This window comes from Phodopus roborovskii, unplaced genomic scaffold, assembly GCF_943737965.1.
Source record: "Phodopus roborovskii unplaced genomic scaffold, PHOROB, whole genome shotgun sequence".
Taxonomy (NCBI): domain Eukaryota; kingdom Metazoa; phylum Chordata; class Mammalia; order Rodentia; family Cricetidae; genus Phodopus; species Phodopus roborovskii.
Window position 1 is genome coordinate 12,623,628 of NW_026125295.1, and position 25,204 is coordinate 12,648,831.

The 25,204-nt window shown below is 44.7% G+C and overlaps 1 protein-coding gene across 5 annotated transcripts in view; it reads right to left on the reverse strand.

Annotated features, from left to right (window-relative positions):
* Nucleotides 1-1,764: 1,764 nt before the first annotated feature.
* Map4 (microtubule associated protein 4) overlaps nt 1,765-25,204 on the reverse strand; it is a 119,347-nt gene continuing 95,907 nt past the window's right edge. For 2 of the 5 annotated variants that reach the window (XM_051203435.1, XM_051203451.1), the window contains 10 exons: nt 18,024-18,130; nt 16,763-16,984; nt 15,140-15,317; nt 14,272-14,331; nt 13,880-14,172; nt 9,657-9,749; nt 5,303-5,384; nt 3,547-3,659; nt 1,985-2,174; nt 1,765-1,860 (listed from right to left, as the gene is read on the reverse strand). In XM_051203435.1, the coding sequence (XP_051059392.1) occupies nt 1,853-1,860; nt 1,985-2,174; nt 3,547-3,659; nt 5,303-5,384; nt 9,657-9,749; nt 13,880-14,172; nt 14,272-14,331; nt 15,140-15,317; nt 16,763-16,984; nt 18,024-18,130 (1,346 nt within the window). In that variant the 3' untranslated portion in view covers nt 1,765-1,852. Of the gene's footprint in view, nt 1,861-1,984; nt 2,175-3,546; nt 3,660-5,302; nt 5,385-9,656; nt 9,750-11,619; nt 11,734-13,879; nt 14,173-14,271; nt 14,332-15,139; nt 15,318-16,762; nt 16,985-18,023; nt 18,131-25,204 lie in introns of all 5 variants that reach the window. The other 3 variants (XM_051203443.1, XM_051203456.1, XM_051203428.1) reach the window with 2 other exon arrangements.

Genomic DNA, 25,204 nt, shown 5'->3' on the forward strand with positions numbered 1-25,204 from the left:
AAATACTGACACTGAAGGCTCCATGCAGCTTTCTACAGACAGCCCGCAAAGAAAGCCACTCCCTGGTTCAAGCGGTACTTTTCCCACAGGCCCCTGCAATTCCTTGTGCGTGAGTTTGGAGAGCTAGGGTGTAACGATATCTGAAAAGAAACTGCTGCCTCAAAAATGGACCCAGGGATGACTTCCTTGGGCAGAGAGAGAGAGTACAGACCTATCTATCTGCTTAAGCTGTACCCAGAGCAGAAATGGAGGTTGTGCCAGGAGGAGGGTCAAGGGGGTGAGATCTGGGCCAGCCTCCTGACAGGCAAATCTGCACAGCAGAAAATGCCTCACCAGGAGAGCCCCTCCTAGGCCATTTCACTACAAACTTAGGTTTGAATCCTTTATTAGAAACCATGCAAACTTTAATACAAAAAAATACAAGTGCAATAAGAATCTTGTGTTGATAAAATTCCCAGGATTTTCTCAGCATTGCAGCCATTCCACCGACCCATAAATAGATGACACTGGGATGGCTGTGCCACCATGACTGGCCTGGCCTCTCCTGCTCCTCTCCAGTCAGTCACACCACAAGGAAAGTGGGGTGGCCTCAGTCTCATGCATTCTAGTTTTCAGTTTCCACACCTGATTCCCACTGTTCACATGCATTCTGGACATCTCAGGCTCCCCCAGACATGAGGGTTTAGGTGCCTTGGCCTGCAGGTGCAGGTCAGGGATTTTGACCTTCATTTCTGTTTCTCCAGCCCTGGTTTTGTATCACACCATGACCACTGGATCCCAGGGAAAGAGACAAACGCTAAAAACCAGCCTCTTGGTTAGGGGGAAAAAGCAGCATACACACAATGCCAGCACAGCCAGTCACACTGGCCGGCTCTAGCTGTCCATCTGCTCTCTAGGCAGGAGCCCTGCTTCCCACAGGGTCCCAAGCTGCCCAGAGTACGGGCAGCCCCCAATGCCTGACAGCCTCCTCAGAGGAGACTCAGAACCTCCTCCCCTGCTCCCTTCACCACCTACTGAGAACTCTCATTTAGACGTGGCTTCAAGCAGCAAACTACACCACCAGTTCATAGGTTACTGGGAAATAAGAACAAGAGAAAGAGAGTGAGACAGCAGCTATCCAGGTATGATGCGCAGCGGGACAAGGGGCAACTGACCCTGACTAACTCGAGGCAAAAGGGCCTAGTGCCACTTGCAGGGCAGCTTCCACTGTGGAAGTCAAGGAGAAGGCAGTGGTTTAGGTTCCAGGGGATTCCATCAGTGCTGGTTACCACCTGGAGTCACCTCTACTTGTCCCCCTCCAAGTCGAACCAGGAAAGAGAGGGAAGGTTTGTCAGTTTCTTTTGGGTTTGGTCCAAAAAACCCAAACATCAGAGACTGGAATCCAGCACCCCGCCCATAGATCCCAGAGAGATGCCATTAGACTCCCATCCCCTCCCAACTTTGCCCATACAGCAGTGGGGTGCAGTGAGTGGTAAGTCAGTGAAGATGGAGCAGGGCCCAGAAGGGGTGAAGGAGGTGAAGGCAGTGGGGGCTGCCGCCGCCTGAGCAAGCTAGGCAGGAGGGAGAGAGGCCTACAGGGCAGCTCAGCACCCAAGAGCTTACAAGTCTAGTAGACAGCCCGGGAAAGGGAGCCCAGGGCCCGGGACCCCAAGCTTGGGTGGCCAGGGAAGTGGGGAGGCCGGGAGACAATGTCGGCCCCATGGTCGGTGCGGGCCCTGGCATTAGCCCGGAACGTCAGCTTGTAGGTCTCAATCTGCAGTGACACGTGAGGAGGGATGGGAGAGGGCAACACGGAGGGGGAGACAAGAGAGGGAACATAGGGGAGATGGAAGACGAGACCAGAATGTCATCATTAGATGCCTGGAAGATAAAAGGTTACTTTGTTAAAATTTAGGCCACACTCCAGTCATAAAACAAAGGAGTTTCAATTTTCAGCCAGTGACAGGGCCCCTGGCTGGCCCTTAGGCCAAGCCCAGCCACTTACTTGTCTCCTGGATCTGGCTGTCCAAGGTCTGGGGCTCCCTTTGGTCACCACCCCCCGACAGGGTGTTGTGGCCACTGAGGCCACTGGCTGAAGTAGGAGCGCCAGCATCAGGCGCAGCCTCGGGGATGGCCGGCTCCTCCCCAGCAGGGAGGACCGGACACGGAGGGGCCTCACTGCCACCGCCCTCAGTCTACAATGAAACAGTGGGGGAGACAGTGAAGGGTCAGTCGGGGAGGGAGTGGGATGCATGATGTGGTGGTTTCATACACAGTCTTCCCAGCCCACACCCCAGCAGCCACTGGCTCTTCACCAGGTGTTTACCCCCTCCCTCGCACTGACTCTCAAGATTGGAGTTGCTGGGATAATGACACTCTTGGGAGTCTCATTATGGAACTCTGTGAATCTCATCAAGGCCGATACAAAAAACACCGCTAGGACAACAACAAACTCGGAAGAGCACACAGCAGTGCACTAAGCCTAGCTGGGAAATAGGGGTGCCCCACAGCCAGTGCTGAGAGGGCCTTTGGTAACGAAGTAGGTCCCACCCTGCAGGCTCATCTGTGTGGTGCGGTCTCCTCACCATACAGCATCTTTTATGCTGGGTGCCATTCAGAGCACATCAACACAGAGGAAACAGGAAGAAGGCATCCAAAGACTATAGCCAGGAACATTATTTCAGGGGCTTATAGAGGCCAATAGGAGGATGCCCAGCAGGGGTCAAGCAGAAAACAGTGGGAGCTCTTAGTGAAAGCCCAGCAGGCGATAGTGGATACAAAGAACAGAAAAAGGAGAAAAGTGGAGAAAGGAAAGTAACACAAAACTTAGAACAGAAAAGCCTGGGTGTGAATCTCAGGGTGCGTTCACTTCCCGCCGTGGCCATGAACCAACCAGACTCCAAATCTGTAACGTCCCACACAGACAAACCGTTATCCGAAGAAGAGTCAGGGCTAGGAGGAAAGGACAGCTGCACAATGCCCAGCACGCAGACCATGCTCCCTGCCCTTGCCCACTTCCCCTGAGCATCAGCAGCTTTGACCTGCATGGGTCTCCCCACCTGCCCAGACACGGAATGAGGGATAGATGGAGTCTTGGCACACAAAAGGTCTCACAGTACTGTGGAAAGAGGGGTGAGGAAAGAGGAGAGGCCCAGCCAATGTCAAGATATGCAAGTCTGTCTCTGTTCTTATGCTCTCCCAGAGACTGGCGCAGGGTAGGCAAGCGGCAGTACCCCGTGCCTGGCAGTTTAAATGACAGTCAGGGAACTATGTGCAGAACGCCAGCTTACCGTCTCACCTAGGCCCCAACCCACATTCCATCAGAAAATGGCTGGGATGTATCCAATAAAGACGATAGCTCTCAGGAGCAGACACTGCCACCAGCTGAGAGGTGGCTGGGGCTCTTTGCCTCCTCTGCCTCACTCTGGACTAATGGTGGTAATGGAGACAGAAATGGTGTGAGTGGACATGTAACTTCTGAAGAAACTGAGGGGCGGTGACAGTCCTACTAAGTCCATTCCAACTGCACACACCACTCTAGATGCACACTGGTGACCCACTCACTACCTTCACGGCGCCTCCTGCAGGTAGGTGGCCAACATTATCAAGGGATCCCACTTTGGCCTGGGCCTTCTCCTTGAAGTTTAACTTCTGACTTTCAATCTTGACATCTCCTCCACCTGGAACAGCAAAGGCAGTGGTCACTGAGGGTTTCAGAATACACCGGTGGCAGTCAGGAGCCTGGCCTATCACTTCTAGAACAAGGAAAATGACCCAATCAATTCCTGGGTGGTTCTTAGAACAAAAGAGGCAATGGCAATACTTCCCTCCCCTTGGAGGAAAGGCTGTTCTCAAAGCACTGATGTGAGGCCTGAAAGGACTTCTGATTCTCCAGGTCCCACAATTCTCCTAAGTGTTCCATCAGCCAGGGGCTTGACTGTTCAGTTGCTCACGTTGATGCTTAGTGAATGACAGGGAGAGGACATGGACATTGATTGCTTGAGCCAGAGAGAAAAGAAGGAACAGAGCAAATCTGGAAGTAGGAGCTGAGAAAGGGCTGACAGGGCCAGAGACCTCTGGCTGGGGTAGAAGGGAAGGCTACGTGCACACAAGGGCAACGTGGAGAGCACGCGGCCACACTAGGGTTCAAGGGGAAAGTGCACACTGCAGGCATGACCTCCTATTCCTTTCCACCTGCACTCAGCCTACACCCACTCAAGTTCCCGACAAACTACCAGGTTTCCTCCCCACTGCCGAGCTGGCCCTGGCAACACCAGGCCTCAATTCCCTTCGTGACATTAGGGCAAGAGCAACGTCATGAATGGATTTCCCAGATAAATAAGGACCACAGTGTTTAGTCTTCCACCGAAGAATACAATCTAAATTGGGTATCCCAATCCCAGTACTTGGAAGGACAAGTGGGAGCACTGTTAAAAGTTCAAAATCACAACAAAACCAAGGAAAACAAACAAACTAGCCTGGAGCCTACTGAGGGGAGGAATTTTCTGTGCCTTCAATTTTAACTGTCCCAGGAGCTGATCTCAGGAGACATCAGGTCTGGCACCAGACCTCACAGACCCTTGTCAGCTGTGTTCAGAAACAGAGCACAAGGCCTCCGTAGGACTGTCAGTGATGGTGCCAGAGGGAAATGCCACTGGGACAGCTACTAGATCCTCAGCATTCCAAAAGCCCCTTTTCTGATGTCAAGGCTGGACAACTAGGAGTCTCTGCTTGGGGCTTCATTTGTTAAAGGACCTGCAACAAGTCTGAACATCATTCCACTCCTTCAACAATAGCTCCCAGCATGCTAACCTGGGAGGCTGGCCCAGGTCAACAGTGCCAGGCACACAGCATACAAGACTACCAGGCACAGGATGTAAATATCACCAAGGGAACAGCTGTGAAAATGGTCAACAAACTGTTCCTCCTCCAACAAAAGGGCAATACCCAGCCACCATCTCTGACAGGGTTGGAAAGCAGTGCTGTTTCCATCAGGCACCCTAGGTGGAAGATAACTCAGAGATTTTGTTCTTTCGTTTTTTCTTTTCTTTTCTTTCTTTCCTTTTTTTTTTTTTTTTTGTTTTTGTTTTTGTTTTTGTTTGTTTTGAGACAGAGTTTCTCTGTGTAGCTCTGGAGACATTCCTGGAACTCACTCTGTAGATCAGGCTGGCCTTAAACTCACAGAGATCCGCCTGTCTCTGCCTCCTGAATGCTGGCATTAAAGGTGTGTGTCACCACTGCCTGGCTCTGGCTCAAGTTCTGATGTCATGAAACAGGCCCACCTACCCCAAGGAGTCTCAGCACCACAGGCAGAGCCACTCACCAGGCTTGTGCTTGATATTAGCTTTGGACCCACACTTGGAGGAGACCTTGGAGATGTCCACTTTCTTGTTTTGAATCTGAACCTAGACAGAAGAACAGAAAGCAAATATCCTTAGAGAGAAGACACAGATCATCGATGAGGCCAGCCCACGTACATGAGCTCCCTTGGTTATCCTCATTTCAAGTCTGGTCAAGGTCAAGGCCACATCCTAAAATACTTACAAGAGCCAGTGATCTACTATAGCCTTTGTCTTTACCTCTGACTCCATTCCCCTGCCCCAAGTCTTCCTTTCTACCCTCCAGAACTGTGCCTCTTTGTAGGGTACAAACACTAACATTAAGGCTCTCCTACAATGCCCATCAGGGTTGATCTAAAAGCCTTATCTACCGAGCAACTCCTTGTCCATGGAAACCTAGACTAATAATTACTGCGTATCCTTCCAGTGTTTTCAATGCACATCCCCCAGATCAGTGCATGGCCATGTGTGTAGCTTTGGACTCCTATAGGCTTCATGAATAGTCAGTCTCCCAGGAAAACAAAAACGCACAAAAGGGCCACAAAAATGATCTGCACAGCTGCTGCATACACCTAACTCATCAACTCAGCACTTGGGTTATTTCCCATTTCTGCAAAAGAATTACCTTTAAAATGTAGAGTAAAGTTATCAATTTAATTATTTTTACATTTCATGTTAGAAAGACGAACTTTTACTTTTGTGTTTGAGTATTCTGCCTGCATGTTATATCTGTGCATCATTTACATATCTGGTGCCCACTGAGGCCAGAAAGGAGGTGTTAGAGCTCCTAAAACTAGAGTTGTATATAGGTGAGAGTTCGCATGTACGTAAAGAGAATCAAATAACCACTGAACACACACTCTCTCTCCAGCCATACCTGGTACATGTTTAAAAAAAAAAAAGTAGCGTCACAGGACAGCAGTATCCTCCCTCGCCTAGCAACACATATTTTGTTGTTTTGACACATACTCAACTTTGCTGATGCAGCCTTCAGCCTTCAGAATGCTAGGATTACAGTACCATACACAGGAGCTATGATTATTTTTCAGACTAATTTTTAAATGTGCTTCTTAGCCATGGAAGATATGTACCTTCCTAGGATACTTGTTCTTTTCTAGCAGTCAGAGTGCTGCCAGAACAGTCCCATGTGTCCCTAGAGGCTGCTCTCACCATACACAATTAGCTTTCTTGCTTCCTTCAGGCTTTAATAGACTTTCATTTACAGATAAGATACTTTGTCTGTTTAGAAAATAATCAACAGAATGAAGTGCCTGACAAGATCATGCTCCCCATGCAGATTGTGCAGGCAAACTTCTCTAATCCCAGCACTCAAGGAGGTAGCTGGAGCTCCATGAATTCCAGATCATTCATGTTTTGTTTACCTTTGAAAGATAGACCTCATACTAACATAGATAGCCTTGAACACCTGCCAATCTAAATCTAAGGCAATCTTCCTGCTTCAGGGTACTGTCGTCAGCTAAAAAAGCTGGCTGTTACTGAAACTAGCCCACCAATGTATACTGAAGCAAGGATGCCTATCTATCCCCGAGATCACCTGTGGTAAATTAACAGAAACAAACCACTCTGTCAGTCTGAGACTAGGTTCTTTCCAAATTTGAAGTTACACTCAAGGCCTCCCTTTACCTCCTAACTATACCTCAATGAAAGAAAAGCCAGTGAGGCAAAATTCTGAATAAAAGGCATATTCCAGCCCAAAACTAAATGGTTGCTGGCAGTCTCATGATGATAATTTCTTCTGATACCACAAATATGACTGACGGCTGATGGAGCATCATGCCAAAATGTGGAAGAAAAATGTAAACTTAAATCAACTTAAAGAAAACTGAAGAACAAAGGAAAAGTAAATAAGAGCACAGGCAGCAGACAGGAAAATAAACATTCCATAGACAGGATGGGATTAGGGAGATAGCTTTGTGGGTAGTACAAGTGATAGCTATATAGTGTAAGGACCTGAATTCAAATCTTCAGATATGACATAAAACCTAGATTAACAGCAACAGCAAATTCACAGAGAGAAGGAAAATGTCTGGGAACTCCCCAGCCTGCCTGGGGTAGGAGCAGATAAATGACAAAAGACCTCATCTCAAACAAGGCAGGGTTCAACCAAGGCTGCCCTCTCACCTCTATCCATGTGCTAGGACTTGAGTACACATGTATGTACACACACGCACGCACGCACGCACGCACGCACGCACACACACGGAGGTGGATCTCAGAGTCTGAGGCCAGCCTGGTCTACAGAGGAAGTTCCGGAACAGCCAGGGCTGCACAGGGAGGCCCTGCTTTGGGGAGCAGGGTGTGAAGAAAAAGGAGCCAGGTGGCAGTAGTACACACTTGGGGAGGCAGAGGCAGGTGGATCTCTGTGATTTTTGGTTTGATGATTTTATTAATTTATTATTTAAGACAGTGTCTTTCTACGTAGTCCTGGCTATCACAGAACTCATATTTAGATCAGGCTGGATTTGAACTCTTATCTCTTTAAGGAACACCTTGGTATGCAACCAATCATAGGCTGATCCTCTGCCCTGTTCTGCCTGTGAGTTTTCAAGGCTATGGCTGGCCTGTGACATCCCCCACACCAACACATGCTATTGAAACGAGCTGCCCACAGATCAGAGCACTTACTTTCCCTATTATAAGGGTGACAGAGGACCCAAACTGCCATAAAATCTTATGTTGGGACCAGCTACACATAGAAGCAGCTGAAACAGGAGAGCGGAGCACATGACTTCCTTATCTTTCAACGTACTCTGGGTGTGCAGCTTGGGAACACTTGGGGAGCACTGTGCCTGTGATTCTAGTAGTAGAAGGAGGATACAGCAGAATCCTTGGTGTGTTAAATAATAATTATTCATGGTTCTATTTATGTAGCATATGCATCAGTCTATTCTGTGTAATCTGCTGTGATCCTCCAGTGGTGCCTAGGCAGGATTTTAATTTTTTTTGGGGGGGGGGGTGAGCATAGGGTGAATGCACTTTTCAGGAGGCTATCTTGAGACGAGGATATTAAAAAGCTTTTTGATGGTGTTTTCAGGTTGAAAGGTGAGGGCAAACTGTAGGTTCACAAAGTTAGGAAGGATTCTGCTGTATCTATCTTCTGAGTACTAGACTCACAGGCATGTGCCACCACACCTGGTTTATGCCATGCTGGGGATTGAACTTCTGGCCCATGAATGCTGGGCAAACACTCTAACAGATAAATACGCCAAAACACCAAAACACTAAATCCTGTCACACACAGAAATAAATTAATCCCTTTAGAATTCCTGTTCACTCACATGTCTACCAGGCTAAGAACCCAAAATTAAAAGCTACATCAGTACCTCCTGTGGTCGCAGAGGCTGACTCCTAAAGTACATGATGTCTTTCAAGGTCTTAGTCACTGTAGCCAACCTCACCTCACACTGTACCGTAGTGCAAAGCATGGGGAGTCTGACATTAAGAACCACTGAGCCAGGGGGTTGACTGGGGGAAGGAACACGCTTGGCTGCATTCTTCAAAATAAAACCTCAAGGGGGTGTTTACAGACCTGGGCAGAATGGGGGAAGCAGGGGAGCAGAAAGAAAAGAACGAAAGCAGAACAACAGCCCAGCTCAGGATGTCAGTCTCTCTTGAATGGGAGGCAAGCGTAGGTGCCATGGGGGTGGCCCTGTACTGTGCCCCTGGTACAGCAATGCAGACTTCCACCTGTGCAGGAACCATCACAGGAACAAGTAGAAAACACCCACTAAGTGACAATGACCCCTTGAGCTGTTTCCCCAGACCAGAACTTCCTTGTGAGCTGTAATCACCAGCACCCCCAACACATGCAAAGAGCTAACATGTACAGCACTGTGAAAACAAGGGAGATGTTTAGATGAACAGACTGAAAGAAAAGGGACTAAAAGGTGAAGACGTGAGCAAAAAAAAAAAAAAAAACAACCCACAAAGGAAGAATACAGATAGAAGCAGGAGTGGTAGGGTGAAATGCTGGTTAATACTGTTTTTGTAATGTTAAAGATTTAAGCACAGGGGGTACCCCGGGGAAAGAATTCTCTCAGGGATGCTCAGGCACACAGTCAAGTCTGTACATCTCAAGCAATGCGAACTTCCGCCTTCAGAGCAGAGACCTCTGGCTCAGATAGAGAAAACCACAAAGCCTCCCACATTTGGGTGAGATGAGACCACCCACTATATATATATATATATAGGCTTCTAGCTCCCATCACTTGGCAGGCCTGCTTCTTGGCAAATACCCAACCCAGACCACTGTAATCCTGCCGGGGTTTCCCACAGAGGCTATGCCTCAAACACCAACTGACCAGATCTTATACTTACATTGCCACCTCCAGGGACATGCTTAATATTGTCCTTGGAACCACACTTGGATTGAATATGGCTGTAGCTCACTTTTTTGGAGACTATCTGGACCTGGAGTGTTAGAGAACAGAGAGAGAGAAAACAAAAAACAAAAACAAAAAACACAAAGGGAGAGGGCTAGTTAGAACTTACACAGAGCAGGTACACATGTGATCACAATGCCAACAAAGAGTGACCTTAAACCTCTGTCCACACTTCTGTTAGAATAGGGGTTGGAAAACACATGAAAAGGAACATGAAAGTAAGAGAGGGAGTGAGTAGACAAAGCAACAACAGAGGCCGAACAATGCTGCCCTCACTGCTCATGGGGGCTGGGTTGTGGTTTCTAAGACTCAACAGGCCCCTGAGGCCTACCAAGTATCACCCCAACTTCTTGTCCAGATTCTTCTCTGAAGAACGGATACAAGGACTCTAGCTTTTTCTAGCAAGGATATTGATGCTCTGGACCAGATCCCATCTGGGTCCTGGAACTTGCAGCCAGATTCAGCCCCAGAAACAAAAGCTGCTCTAAGAATTGTTGGGCAGCCAACAGCACAGATCAGATAACAACAGGAAGGAAGACACTGTTTATATAAAAAGGCAAATGGCCACAGAATCCTGAACTGGATACCAGGGGAGCACAGGCCACAGACTCAGTAGCTGGCACACTTCACCCAACAATTTCAGGCTTTCAAGAAACAGTGGGACTCCTGCCATGTCAGAAACCTTTCATTCAACAAACTATGTGATAGGCAAGGAGGGACTTCATTTTCATTCTTTGTTTTGTTTGTTTGAAATGGGTCTTGACTACATGAATAAGCATGCCTGGGACTTGTTATGTACCCCAATCAGGCCTCAAACTCCTGGTTCTCCTGTCTCACCTGGGATTATAGCCAGCAAACCTGTCTTTACCATCATCTGAATCCTCTAGATGTGTAACAGAACAGACCAAAATGGTGGTATAGTGATGTCCAATTTAGGAGGGCACAACCATGCTGCACTACAACACCCTCACCTGGAACTGAGTGACATACAGGGTCCTTCTTTGGCCCTCCCTCCCCTTCCTCAGAACCAGGGGACCTTTGCTTCTCATGTCTTAACTTCCTTCATGACCTTAACAGTGGGTCACTGTTAGTAAACTACAGTGAGGTACCTAAACAAGGGACTACAGATTTTTTAGTGATGACCCAGCAGAAGTCACGATGCAGCTTTCACCATCCCATCATGCCCATCACAGCCGTTCCTGGGGTTGTGAGACTATATATCTTGGTCCTTATGGTCCAGAGCCCAGACAACCCACCTGCCTGCTATAGGAGGTACCTACCTATGTTTCAGTGTGTGAAAGTCACAACAAAGCTGGTTTTAGTTTCCTAATGCCCTTCAGCAGACACTGCAATCCCTACATGGGTGTTTTTCCACCATGGATGAAAATCCTAATAACCAGCTAAGAGATGAACTAAGGAAGGGGGCATCATGATGTAGCTCAGCAGTAGTATACCAAAGCCTTGGGTTTAAAAGGTATATCTCCAGAAAAAATAAAAATAAAAAAGATCAGGGAGCCAGCAGCAGCTTTATGAGGTCAGAAGACAGAGTGGCAACAAGGATCTGGATATTGCCACTGTTGTCTTCTGAGGAAGAACTTGAGTATGACAGATTTGTATGCATAATAAGTGAGTTTCAAATGCCAAGGAAGTGACTGACAGTTTGCAAGTTCCCTTCATCAAGTTGAGTAAGTATCCCCGAAATGGGGTATAAACTTGGTTAGCTTTCAAGGTTGATATAAAAACTGTGTGATGGCTGAGTCATTAACTAGAGGAAGGAACTCAGGAAGAAGCAGGAACCAGTCAAGAACAGGAGCAAAGTAGAATACAATAGAAAATGACTCAGGCTAGAAGAATGGTTACCATTTTACCTCAAAGAGGTAAACCTAAATAAAACTCACTTTCCCAGCAGGCGATCTCTGTGCACTTGCAATGGAACCAGCTGCTTTAGTGACTGCATTAGGTTCGGGTTTTCCAGCTGTGGCAGCTGCCTCAGTTTTTTTCTCTACTTTGGCCTGGATGAAAATAAAGGGGGGGGGGGGGCAAGTTTCAAACAAAGATGAGAGCCGAAATGCCAAGGAAGGAAGAGGGTGGGAGGGAAGAAAAAAGACCAAAAAAAAAAAAAAAAAAAAAAAAAAAAAAAAGGACCAAAAAAAAAAAAAAACAAAAAACAAACAAACAAAAAAAAACCCCTGAAACCAAACAAAAACAACAACAAAAAAAATCCAAAAACAAAACAAAAACAAACAAACAAAAAACAAAACAAAAAGACCCCCACAAAAGACCAAGGCCAGGATGTTAGGCAGAAAGAAGCAGGGTCACACTTGCCCCTAGGACAACACACTCCTAAACTAGATCCTCAGAGATCCCTGAGCAAGAGGCACAGGAGGAGGAACCACAGGCCAGAGCTGAAATAAAGATGAGATCATGCATTTATGGAGAAGAGGTTCAAAGCTAAGAAGATCCAATTGTTTTTTGTGAGCATGCTTGTGAGAATATCATCTTGTATCACAGTGTCCTCTTGACTTCAATACTCTGCTATCCAAGCACATGGTCATAGTCACCAGTGACAACAAGCATGATGTACATACATCAGGTTCACTGCAACAGATAATCCAGTCACTAGCCCAAGTTATCTAGAATCTCTTGAGCTTTTATAGTATGAAAATCTAAGAAGAGCAAAGATTAGGAGAAAGGTCATCTGTGGCTCAGTTGGGACCCTGGGCTGGTTGTCCATGGCAACCACTGTTTATCACCAAAAGTAACCCTGAGGCCCTCATCCCAGAATTGTCCCAGTTTGTCATCAATGTCATCCAAATGAACCATGATTCTTGTTCCTATTCAAATTTTGTTTTAAATGTTATGTGTGTGAGTGTTTTGCGTGCACACACCATATGCATGCCTGGTACCCACAGAGACCAGAAGAGGGCACTGAGCTCACTGGAACTGAAGTTACATACAAAAGTTTATTATGAGTCACAAATGTGGATTCTGGTAACTCAGCCTGGGTTCTTAATGAGTCCCATTTCCAGGACCCCTACTCAATTCTAAGCTTTGGGTTAAAGAAATTTAAGTGTCCTACTCTGGATCCTGTCAGAATAGTTCAAGTGCTAGCAAAGGATGTAACTGTTGACTCTAACCACCACAGTCTCAAGTGAAATTGTCTACCAATTCCTCCACATTCTGGGTTCCCAACAGCTGCTAAACTCAATGCATAAATTTGTCATTGTGTAACCAGAATATTCTTTTTTTAAAGTTATTTATTGTGTATGTACCATTGTGCACATGTGTGGAATTCAGAAGAAAACTTGGAGGCACTTTTGTCTCTCCATCACACTCATGTAGTCAGGTACGGTGGCAAGTGCTTTTCTCTCACAAAGATCCGCCTGCCTCTGCCCCCCTCTGATAAAATTAAAGTTCGGCTGCTACACCCAGCCTCAGTATTTTCTCAATATGAAGCACTGTGGTTTAGGAAAGCCAGAGTGTGGAGCCCATTCTCTATGGTGAGTTACCTTGCTTAGCCCGGGGCAGGGGTGTGTGGGGCTGTGTGTGGGTGTGTGGTATGAGTTGGTCCTGCCTCAACTGGGTGATAAGACAGACTTAGTTGACTTCCTAGGGCAGGCCTTACCCTCTAAGAGAAGCCATTAGGAGGTGGGGGAAGAAGGAGGGAGGACAGGAAGAGAAGATGGAGGGGAAACTGGGATTAAAATAGGGTGTGTATGGTTTATTTCAAAGCACAGCTTCTCTTGGACACCAGAGGGCATCCCAGTTTTCTTTGAGACAGATTCCTCCTACATCATGGGATAAAGAAATAATTGTAACTGGGTTCTATGTTCAGTGTTCTCTTACCCTCATAGGTTCTGAAGCTCCCTCCATGCTCCATAACCCTGTGGAAGCTGGCTTCAAACTCATAGTGATTCTGTGGTTCACATTATAGACCAACATATCCACTTTCTAGAAATTTTGTAAAATAGAAGACCCTTTCTACTGCCCAAAGAAAAATGTAAACCAAAGAATCCCAACACACTGAACATGGGAAGAGAAAGGAAGAACAGCACTCAGCCTGGCACTGAATGCAAGGTCCTAACAGCCCCCTAGGTGACTGGGTGTGGCAGGAGAAGCAGAAGCCAGCAGGCTAAGATCCCCAGTGCCTGCACTCACCCGGCCTCCTCCAGGCTGGTGCTTGATATTCTCTGTGGACCCAATCTTGGAGCGAACACTCTTCAGACCAGGGGCAGAAGCAGTGGGGGCCAGGCGGCTCAGCCTGGGAGCAGAGGAACTAGGTTTAGCTGAGATGGGCTTCTTGTCCATAGAAAGAGCCTCAGAAGGCCGGGAAGGTGCAGATGTGGGCTTGACTCGAGTAGAAGTCATCCCTGCTGGGGGTGCTGCCCCCGCGGCAGTGGTGTTTCTCTTCACAGAACTGGAAGAGGTGGTCTTTGAGCGACTCAAGTCAGCTGCAAAGAAATGAAAAGTAGCAGGAGTTCATGGGGGAAGAGGGAGCCTTCCAGTAGGGCAAGTGAAGCGGGCTCACCAGGCTCTGGCAGTCATATTACCTGGTGCAGACTTAGCAGTCGTCCTTTTGACATCAGCGGCTTTTCCCTCAGTTTTAGTGGCTGCACAAACAAAGTCATATTTTTAACAAGATGACCAGCTGAGATTAATTGTTCATCTGACAGCCCCAGAATGCCCGCTCTGAGCCAGTGACTCTGCTTGTTTTTTGGATACAGCACAAAATTAAGCCAGGGGGTGGTGGCATATTCATTTAATCCCAGCACTTGGGATACAGAGGCAGGAGAATCTCTATGAATTCGAAGCCAGCCTGGTCTACAAAGTGAGTTCCATGACAGCCAGAGTGGTTACACAGAGAAACCCGGTCTCACATAAACAAAGCAAAACAGAAACCAAACAAACAAAAAAAAAAAAACCCAAATTAAATAGTCACATGAAGCCTGTGTTCACAATAAACAAGGCCAGAACTATATCCTGCTTTCATCAGTCCCAATAGTGACTTAACAAATATGCCTATGAAATTAAGTTGCCTGTCTCTCTTTTTCATGATAGAGACAGACCCTAGGGCTTCCCACACACTGGTTTTATCATGAGGCTGGCTGGACCCATAGACACAAGGTGCTGGGATCTATGAAGTCACTAACAATAAAGTAACTAATGCATCTGAGAATTCACAAGAGTCACCTTTGCTCAAGATTTTTCAGAATACACACGGCTGCTAAGCTCATGCAGATAAGAACGTGTTAAACCCAGTGCCTGCCTGACTGCTACTGTGCAGGGAGCCTAACACTGAGTGAGGGTTGTTCCATGAAGGAGTCACTATGCTGTCAGTGCCACAGTCAGACACAATGGGAAAGCCCTATCTATTCCCTTCCAACGCGTTACCATAGGAAGGAAGACTGTAATACTCACCGATGGGCCTCTTAGGCAGAGGTGTGGCAGGACTTCTACTGCTTGGCCCAGTGGAAACAAGAGTTGAGGGAGATGTGACTTTTGAAACAGTTGGGGTAGTTTTAGGTCCAGGTCTGAGGGCCGATGCAGGCTTGGATGGCGAGGTCCGCTTTTCAGGAACCTTAGCATCTGTAATTGGCTGGAAATGGCAAAGGGAAAGTGTGAGCTACAGGTCAGGGATGGCCCCGTAGGATTTTATAAGCATAACCAGAAAACAGGAGATGCTATGGACTCTGCAGTGACATGAAAATACATGGTTCCAAGACAAGGACTCCAGATAACTTGAATAAGGTGTTTAATGCTTGTGGTATCAGCACACTTGGAAGGTGTATATAAGAAGACTGTTATGAGTTTGAGGCTACCACAGACTATACAGTGAGTTCTAGAACAGACTTGCCCCCATAGTGAGACAGATCACAAAACAAAACAAGAAGGATCTCACAGCCTATTCTACAGAGTGAGTTCCAGAACAGCCAAAGTTACACAGAGAAACCTTGTCTTAAAAAAAAAAAAAGAAAGAAACTAATATAGTACTACTATAGTACACTTACACAGCTACTCAGCCCTGCAGCCCCCTTTTCTTTGCTAGGTGCACTGTTCAATAAGCCTTAGTGAGGACCTACTGTCCTGGATGCCAGTCACCTTCCTTCCACCCTCTGTAACAATAATGGATCTTTAGGAGCCAAGGGAATAAATAAAGAAAGCCTTCTGAGATTGATGATAGCATTTCTCAGCTTCTTAGGCAGTGTTTCAATTTAGTCCCTAGGGTTACAATATAATAGTACCCTGTTCACATGGGAATCACTTCCCACCATGAATTTAAAGATACCAATAGGGTAAAACAAGAGCTTAAGGAAGGCAGTCATTCCTCCAAAAACATCCTGAAAGCAGTGCAGCACTAAATGTGTACTGGAAGGATGGACATCGAAAGGAGCCCAGTTACAAGTGGCCTACAGCAGCAAGTTGTCACATGATCCTGGACCTTGGTGAGCTCTGCTAGAAAGGACAGCATGCTGCTGAGAATTGGGAAAACTTTATACTGTAGGATGGTTAAAGAGAAAGGCAAATAATGAAATTGGATGTAAGAATTCTTCCCCACCCCAAACTATATGATTAGTCTGTGAACTACAGGAAACTGATCAAAGTACATTAATTAGGTGAAGAGTAAGGAATTATGAAAAAGGAGTAAGCTTGCAGGTGGTCCTGCACTTGGAGGCAGAGGTAGGCAGATCTGAGTTCTGAGTTGAAGCCTGCTTGGTCTATGGAGCAAGTTCCAGAATAGCCAGGGCTACACAGAGAAACCACAGAAGAAAAGGAGGAGAAGAAAGAAGAGAAGGAGGAGGATGAAGAAGACTAAAAGTAGATAGTTGATTCTGACCAGGGCAGACAAAAGTAAAAAGTGTTCCCATGCTCTCACCAATAGGCACCCAAACTTCGGAAAAAGCATGTACTTGCCCTTCCCCTACACTTTCTCAATTCCACCAGTTCATCACCTGTAGCACCAAGAGCCTACACCAAGGTCTCTATTGACCTGAACTCAGAGAGGGAATCTTTTCCTGGCACAGTATATGGACACCTACTTACCTTTGGTTTCACGTCTCTTGCAGGTAGGGTAGAAGGTCTGGTAGTAGCAGTGGCAGCAGCAGGGCGTTTGGGTGGGGCAGCTGGCACTGAGCCTGAAGCAAGGCTCATGGGTTTTTTATTCAACCCACCAGTAGTGGTGGGAGCTGGCTGCTTAGGGAGAGAAGTGGGCTGTGTTTTGGCTTTCGATGTTGAAGTCTTGGCAAGTTGAGTGGTGGCCAAAGGCTTTAGGTTGATGGTTGTTTAATTTTTATTTAAAAAATTTTAAAGAACATCAAACACACAGACAAGAATAAAAACAAATTAAAATAAAGTATAAACTGCACAATTCAAAGAAAAATTATAAGCAATGAGGATTGATGCAACTGAAAATTAGCATTTCTTTCTTCTGAGCTCAGTAAACAATAAGGTGATAATAAGATGGAGATAAAGAAACTAAAACTTTCTTCTTGATTCTTGAACTCAAGGTCTTAAACATGCTAAGAACATGTTCTATCACTGAACTTTGGAGATGTTTTCTTTAATCACAATGCCACAAATTCCAGTAGTAAGGTTAGTAAACAATTTAATAATAGCTTTGTTATCAATTAACTTTTGGTTACGGTAAGTCATTACTGGCTGGATCTCCTTTTATTTTTTTTTTTAATAGGATCTCTGCTATGGTACAACGGCTGGCATATACCTCAAGATCTTCTAGCCTCAGGCTTCCAAACTGCTAAGATGATAGGGATAGGCACCACACCCTGCTTTTCGTACCTATGTCTTAAACAAAGCGCCTATATTTTTACAAAGTAGTTTTGAAGCTATGATCTGATTAAAAAAAAATTAAAAAAAAAAAAAAAACCTTCATTTCCTTTTCCTGAAAAGATTTCAGAGTAAGTCTATAATTGCTTTGTGTTGTTAGTAAGGGAAAAGTGGGTCATTTATACATTGACGAAAGTGGACATATTAAGACCTAGTATGAAAAAGCCATGGGTACAGTGGTATAGAGTGCTTGCCTCGGAAGTACAAGGCCTAGGGTCTTGTACAGAAGACAAACAAGTATCTAATGAACATTTACACAAAAGGGCAAAGGCAGGAGATTTGGACATTTGGGTTAAGCCATATGAACAAATGGAAATATAGTCTCTAAGAATATCTAAATTTGAAAAAAGTTGAGGCAGCTCAGAAAAAAGACACTGCATTCATGATTCAAGCAAATACAGCAAAAGGTTCTGTTTTTAAAAATTACTGGAAAGAATAACTATGCCATTCAATCACCTACCTTTGCTTTCTTTTCTGGGCTGGGTGGCAGCTCCTTGTTTGGTGGAGTAGTGATGTCATTTCCTGTTACACCTACAGCAGCTTTTCCTTCTTCTTGCCTGGCTATTCCTAAAGAGTAGAGAGTCAATGGTAATTATCTTAAACAAGTTTGTCTTTGCAATCATTTTAACACAGAAGGCTCAGTTGAGAGAGCTCTGACTTGTGTTCCATTCTGAAGAACCCTGCAGGGCGATGCTGTTGAGGATGGCCACAGCCCTATGAACTCTCTGTGATCACAGCAGTTCTAGGAGCACTTGTCCTATGCTGACTTGTCCAGGAGCTGATAATTGGTGGAAGGAAGGGAAGAGCCCTTAAAGTCTCCTTTCCCTTGACACCAACAAAGAGCTTCTGTCACCCAAATACCTACTCCCTGAGAACAAAGGGAACAAAAACCTCTTCTACTATAGTCTATCCCTGGAATAAAGGCTGCTGAGAGATGGGGCAAGAGCCAGCTCATCCAATGCCCCAGCCTTACTTCCTTTCCCTGTAGAGAGCCACTTACAGAGGTTGTGAGATTAGGCTGCTCCAGTTCTAACAGTGACCTAGATTTCCAACAAGGCTGAGACCCACAGAAAATAACGGCATCAGCCTAAGCTAGCAAAGCTCCTTCTTCTCCATACTTCAGATGCCAATAAATCTTGCCTAGAAGCACTATGGTACTACAATATGTGGAACCCTAATGTGGAAAAGATTTTCTGATTAGTGCAAAATCCAGAACCACAAAAAAGAAATGCAAACTCATAAAATCCAAAAGGCAATTGCCAAACATAACAATATAATTGAGTCTCATCTCGAATATAAAGAGATTAATTATATATATAAGTCCTGCTACAGAGAAAGCCTGTCTCAAAAAACCAACATCACCACCAAAATATGAAAAGATGAGCCAGTACAGTAGTACATGCCTATAATTCTTTTTTTTTGTTTTGTTTTTGAAGACAGGGTTTCTCTGTAGTTTTGGAGCCTGTCCTGGAACTAGTACTATAGACCAGGCTGGCCTCAAACTCACAGAGATCCCTCTGCCTTTGCCTCCCGAGTGCTAGGATTAAAGGTGTGCATCACCACGGCCCATAATTCTAATACTGGTGGGGAAGTAGTAGCGGCCAGAGTTCACAAGGTCAGCTGTAGCTTCCTAGTGAGTTTGAGGCCAGAGTGGCCTATGTGAGATCTAGTCTCAAAAATCAAGCAATAAGGGCTGAAGAAATCTCAAAGGTTTAGAGCACCAACTTCTTTTGCAGAGGACCTAGGTTTGGTTCCCAGCACCCATGTTGTAGCATAGAGATTCTAGTACTAGGAGATCCCAGGCACCAGATATACATGGTACATAAGCATATAGACAAAAACATCTATGAAATAAAAAATAAACCAATCTTAAAAGAAAAAACAAAAAGAGTTGACAGTTCATATCTTGGATCCTCTTTCTTTTAATCATGATGACCTATTTGAGTATCTTTCAGATGCAGAATTTTTAAATGTTTTGAAATTCACTGCTTTGTACAGCGTCTCAGTACTAACAGCATTAGAGACAGAACAGTAGAATAAACTCCTGATTTTTCTGCAGCAGAACACACAACTTGCACATTCTAGGCAAACACATGACTGCTGAGTTATATTCTGAGCACCTCACCCCACTTTAAAATAAAATGTTCTAGGGCTGTAGAGACAGCTCAGTGGGTAAAGCAGGTACATGGAGACCTGTGTTTGGTCCCTAGAATCCATAGGAAAATGCCTGCTTGTAATGTCAGTGCTAGGGATGCACAGACTGGCCACACATGCAGTCTACCCCAATGGAGATTCAGGACAATGAGAGACCTAGTTTCAAAACAGGGGGTGGTGTTCCTAAGGATGGCACCTAAGGTTGTTGTCAGTAAACACAAATGTGTCATATGCACCTGCACACACACCAATACTCAGGCATAAAAGGTGTTAGATTTATTTCTTGTTCATATTTTAAGCCTCATATCAGATAATACTCTTTCTTCTGTTAATCAAATATGGCTTAAAAATTCATTGGGTATATATAGTCTATAGTATTAATGCCTTTTTACCTATTGCTGTTTTCCCATTACTGAAATTCCAAATCCCCCTTCTGTTACATCTCATCTCACCTTTTGGGAGGTTTTCTGTTAGCTATCTTTAAGGGTCTGTGCACTAGATACAAATGCTCTTATTTGTCCTTGAATTTCTGTCTATTCTATTCCTGGATAGCTTTGCCATCACTGATGTCACCTATTTCTTGTTAGCCACCTGCTACTGCCTGTCCTCAGGTTTCTGTCAGGAACAGTCATTCATTCCTGGATAGACAGCCCTCAGTCCCTTTCTACCACTTTCAAGATTTTTATCTTTTTGTAAAAGTTCCTGCTAACTTGTAAAAACTTAGCTATGAGGTATTGGGCATTTTTCACATTTGGAATTTTCAGTTCAGTCTCTTGTTTTGTTTTTCCCCAATCCTCTCCCAGCCCACCCCAGCCCACTTCCCCCTGCTTTTTTTTGTAGACCAGGCTGGCCTTAAATTTAACTCGGAGCTTGTTTGCAGTTTCTAGCAGGGGAGCCCAGCTACCTGTATACCCTTGACCGGTCCTCCTCTATTTAGGAAAGGGACACACATGGAGCGATGAGGGAGGAAGGGGACACCCACCTAACCAGCCAGATCAGCTGAATCAACCCTGGTGACCAACTGGGCGACAGATCGTCCTCACATCCTCAAATTTAACTCAGAGATCCACCTGCTTCTGCCTTCCCAGGCTGGGATAAAAATCCCACACCTGGCTTAGTTTCTTGAATCTTTATGCTACCATCTTTTGCCAAATTCGATGATTTCATGGAACAGTCGTTGAGTCTTGCATCCTCTTTCACATTTAAAGTCTCTGAGGGGAATAGCTATCAAAGGCCAGGTTTTTAAAAATTATTGTCCCTGTCCTTACGGGAATCTGCTATTTTTTCCAGTCTATTTTTCACTATTATTCAGATGATGAAACTGAGTAATTTCTACCCATCTGCCAAATTCATTGACACTGTTTTTTTAAGGATGAAACCCACAGCAAATGCTCAACCACTGATATATTAAGATCTGCTGATTGTACCTCATTTTTATTGTTGTAGATTTTTTTGGGGGGGGGGTTGTTCAAGACAGGGTTTCTCTGTATTGCTTTGGAGCTGGTCCTCAAAATTGTTCTGTAGAACAGGCTGGTCTCAAACTCACAGAGATCCACCAGGCTCTGCCTCCCAACTGCTGGGACTAAAGGGGTGAGCCTCTACCACCACCATCCAGCTTGTTTTAGATTTTTAAGACTTACTTATCTACTTTATGTATATGGGTATTTGATCTGCATGTACTAAGTCAGAAGAGGGCATCTGATCCCATGGGACTACAATTATAGTTTTGTGAGTGCTGGGAATTGAACCCAGGGATCTTCTTAACCACTAAGCCATGTCTCCAGCCACTTGTTTTAGATTTTTGCTTTGTCTGTATGTCTTCCTTCCTTCCTTTGTTAGAAAAGGTTTGAACTCTGTAGGATAGGTTGTCCTTGAACTCACTGTATTATAGCAGGATGACCTTGAACTTGTGGCAAACTCCTGCCTTAGCCTCCTGAGTCCTAGGATTGCAAACATGTACTGCCATGCTGACATAAAATTTTATAACATGTATAATTAACAATAGGTCATCTTTTAAATAACTTCTATTGCTTTCTTGAGATTTACTTTTTTTTTTTTTTGCTCTTTTTCTCTGCATTGCATTCTACTGGAAGTCACTCTGTAGACTAGGCTGGCCTAGAACTCAAGGAGATGTGCTTGCCTCTGCCTCCCGAGTGCTGGGGTTAAAGGCATGCACCACCAACACCTGGCTATTTATTTATTTTTTTTTCAAGTGTATTTAAAACATTTTATAGGGAACTCAGAGGTTAGTTAAGAGCACTAGCTGCTCTTCCCAGTAACCATAAGGTGGTTCACAAGCATATATAATGACATCTGGTGCCCTCTTCTGGTGTGCAGGAATGTAGACAGAACACTGTACACATAAGAGAATGGAGTCCTTCAAGTTGTCCTCTGGCCATCACATACATGATACACAACAGCCCAAATGCTCAACTCACCAAAAATAAATGTCATGAAGTAGTTCTTAAAAATAATTTGTGACTTATTTTTGGTATACATTTTGTGTGTGTGTGTGTGTGTGTGTGTGTGTGTGTGTGTGTGTGTGCATGTGTGAGAGAGAGACAGACAGAGACAGAGAGGGGCATGAGAGTGTTATATTTAGCATGTAGATTTTGGCTGTGTTTCAAGTGAAGTTTATCATTTAAAGTCCTAGCAATAAATTCTGAGCACTGTGTTCTTTTGGTCCCATTGAGTCTCCCAATCCATGTTGCTACTACTTGAAAGAATTGAAAGCAATTCCCTGGGTCACTGGGCATTACTAGTAGTAGTTAGGAGCTAAGTAGTGATGTACTCCTCCTGGGAATGAATAATAAAAGTCCCCTGGACTATTCTTTGGCCATGTAGGGAGGACAGCCTGTTGCATCTTGAGATGCTACTGGAAAGGAGGTAGAAAACAAAAACACCTCTGTAGCTTTTTAAACCTGCCTCTGGGTAGAGGACTGTCAGACAAGCAAAGCAGCCCATGTCCACAGTTATTGCTTGGTGATAGCAGGGGATGGTAGGCCTCCCTGAAACTGCTGCAATTGTGGGTAGATCAGGTCAATAGCCAGAGCATGGAACAGAAAAATGTGTCATAAGCTGTAACAACACAGTGGACTGCCCAATGCTGGGTATATTCAGGAAAACAGGGTTTACAACTAGGATCTTACTAGTCTTCCTTTTTTCTTATAACAAACAAACAAACCCCACCCAATTTATTTATTTAGTGTGCATATGGCAAGGGGTACCAAGGCGTATATGTGGAAGTCAGGGTTCTTTGCCCTCATCCTGGAGGAATGAATCCCAGGTGAGATGAGGCTTTACCTGCTGAACCATCTCATCCTTTCTAGTCCTTATGCAAATCACACTGGACCTGTCTCTCTTTTCATTCTCTTCTCCTCCTCCTCCTCCTCACTACAAATACTGCTACTGCCTACTTGCTAGAATTCTAGGTGCAGGCCTCTCTAGGGGTACAGAAGAAATAAGAAATAAACATCACTGGGAATCCACTGCAGTATTCTGTAGTTCCTAAGATTCACAATCTTTCAGGTTCCTTTACAGAACTGTTATACTATGAAGCCTGGAATATAGAGTTGTATTTGTAAAGGAGAAGCAAGAAAAGATAACATAATCTTATCTTGATAGGAGAGTTTCTAATGTTGAATATTTTAGACTCTATGTTTGAGCCATATGCAGTTTTAGTTAAAAGAAAGAAAGAAAAAGAAATTTAAAACCGTGATGCAAACTCAACAACTGTACCAATTTGGCATTATTTCTCTTCTGTAGAAGCTAAAGAAATGTCTCACTGGAGGCGGGAGAGATGGCTCAGTAGTTAAGAGCACTGACTGCTCTTCCAGAGGAAACTGGGTTCAATTCCCAGCAAGTGCATGGCAGCTCACACCTGTTTGTGATTCCAATTCCAAGGGACCTGACACCCATGGCAAAGCACCAATGCATATTATAAATAAATTTATAAATAAATAAATAAATACATAAATACATAAAAAGGTCTCACCAAATGAGACTTACTGCTATTGGCTCTAACTCAAACTAAATATTTTTCACCAGCATAAGGCTTTCAGTAAACAAAACAAAAACCAAAAAAAAAAAAAAAAAAAAAAAAAAAAAAAGCTGTAATTATAAACAGACTAAGATAGATATGCTGGTACTTGTCTTTAGGCAGACAGATGCAAGTTCAAGGTCACCCTGATGTATACAGCAAAATCCTGGACAACCAGGTCTTTGAGTTTTGTTTCTTACTGTTTGTATGTCCACAGCAGCATCTCCATCTGTACACATAAACATGGCTGTGCATCAGTGTTAACTGCCTATGTGACCTTACACATAGGACCTATTCTTTGCCATGCTAGGCACTACTGCCAAAGATGCCAATCCCTTCCCAGTGCTGTTCTAATTAACTTTCCAGTGTTTGTACTGCCCATTCAGATTGCTCAAAATCCCAGCAACCCACCTCACACACACCTATCATAACCAGTTTCTATTTTGCTTGCTTGTTTTGTTTTCCCCCTTCATTTTTGATGTTTTCAGACAGGATCTCTCCACTCAGCCCTGGCTGTCAAGGAACTTGCTGAAATACTTACAGGGGATTGAACAAAGGATCCCACACATGTTGGACAAGCTCTTTCTCCCTAGACACATTCTTTGCCCCCTTTGACAGGTTTTTAAGGGCTAGAAATAAAGGCGTTTTGTTAAGGGGGAAAAGACATTCCTGAGAGTGGAAGAGGGCTCTGTGCCATGAAGGCTCTGATCCTTTAGGAATTAATTTACTCAGCACCTGTCCTCTCTCACATTGCTGTACTGGAGGCTTTTCTTACATGCAGCCTACATTTTGTACTTTTTCTTATTTCTGTACTTAACACTAAGATTTCCAAGCTACCCTTAAACTTTTCTGTAACCCTCCCTCACCCTCCTGCGTCATTAAACTTCCTGCATCATCAGTCTGGAAATTATAGTTGTTTTACCTCTCCCAGTTGACCCTACCTACTAGGAACAGGGCAGCCTTCCCAACAAAGACCTTGGGCTGGGTTATTTGCTGTCACTTGCAAGGAACATAGTAGTTAGAATCAAGAAATTTTTCAGTACAGCATTTCAAACATACTATGACTAAACACCCATTTCTAATACTCCTTAAAATGAACAACGCCATCTTGGTTTTAAAGTACTTTCTCATTTCTACTGCTTCTCTCTCTTTGCTAGGCTCTCATCCCAGGCTAATGCTGAACTCACAGAATCTTCTTGCTGCTTGGTGGTGGTGAAGCATTCTTTTAATCCCAGCACTCCAGAAGCAAAGGCAGGCAGATCTCTTGAGTTCGAGGCCAGCCAGGTCTACAGAGTTCCAGGACAGGCTCCAAAACAAAAAAACAAAAGAGGGGAAAAAAAAAAAAAAAAAAAAAAAAAAGGAAGAAACCCTCCTACCCAGCCTCTCATGTATCTCCACATCCAGTACTGATTTCCTTTATCTGGAAGTCTTTACCTCTGAACTATGAG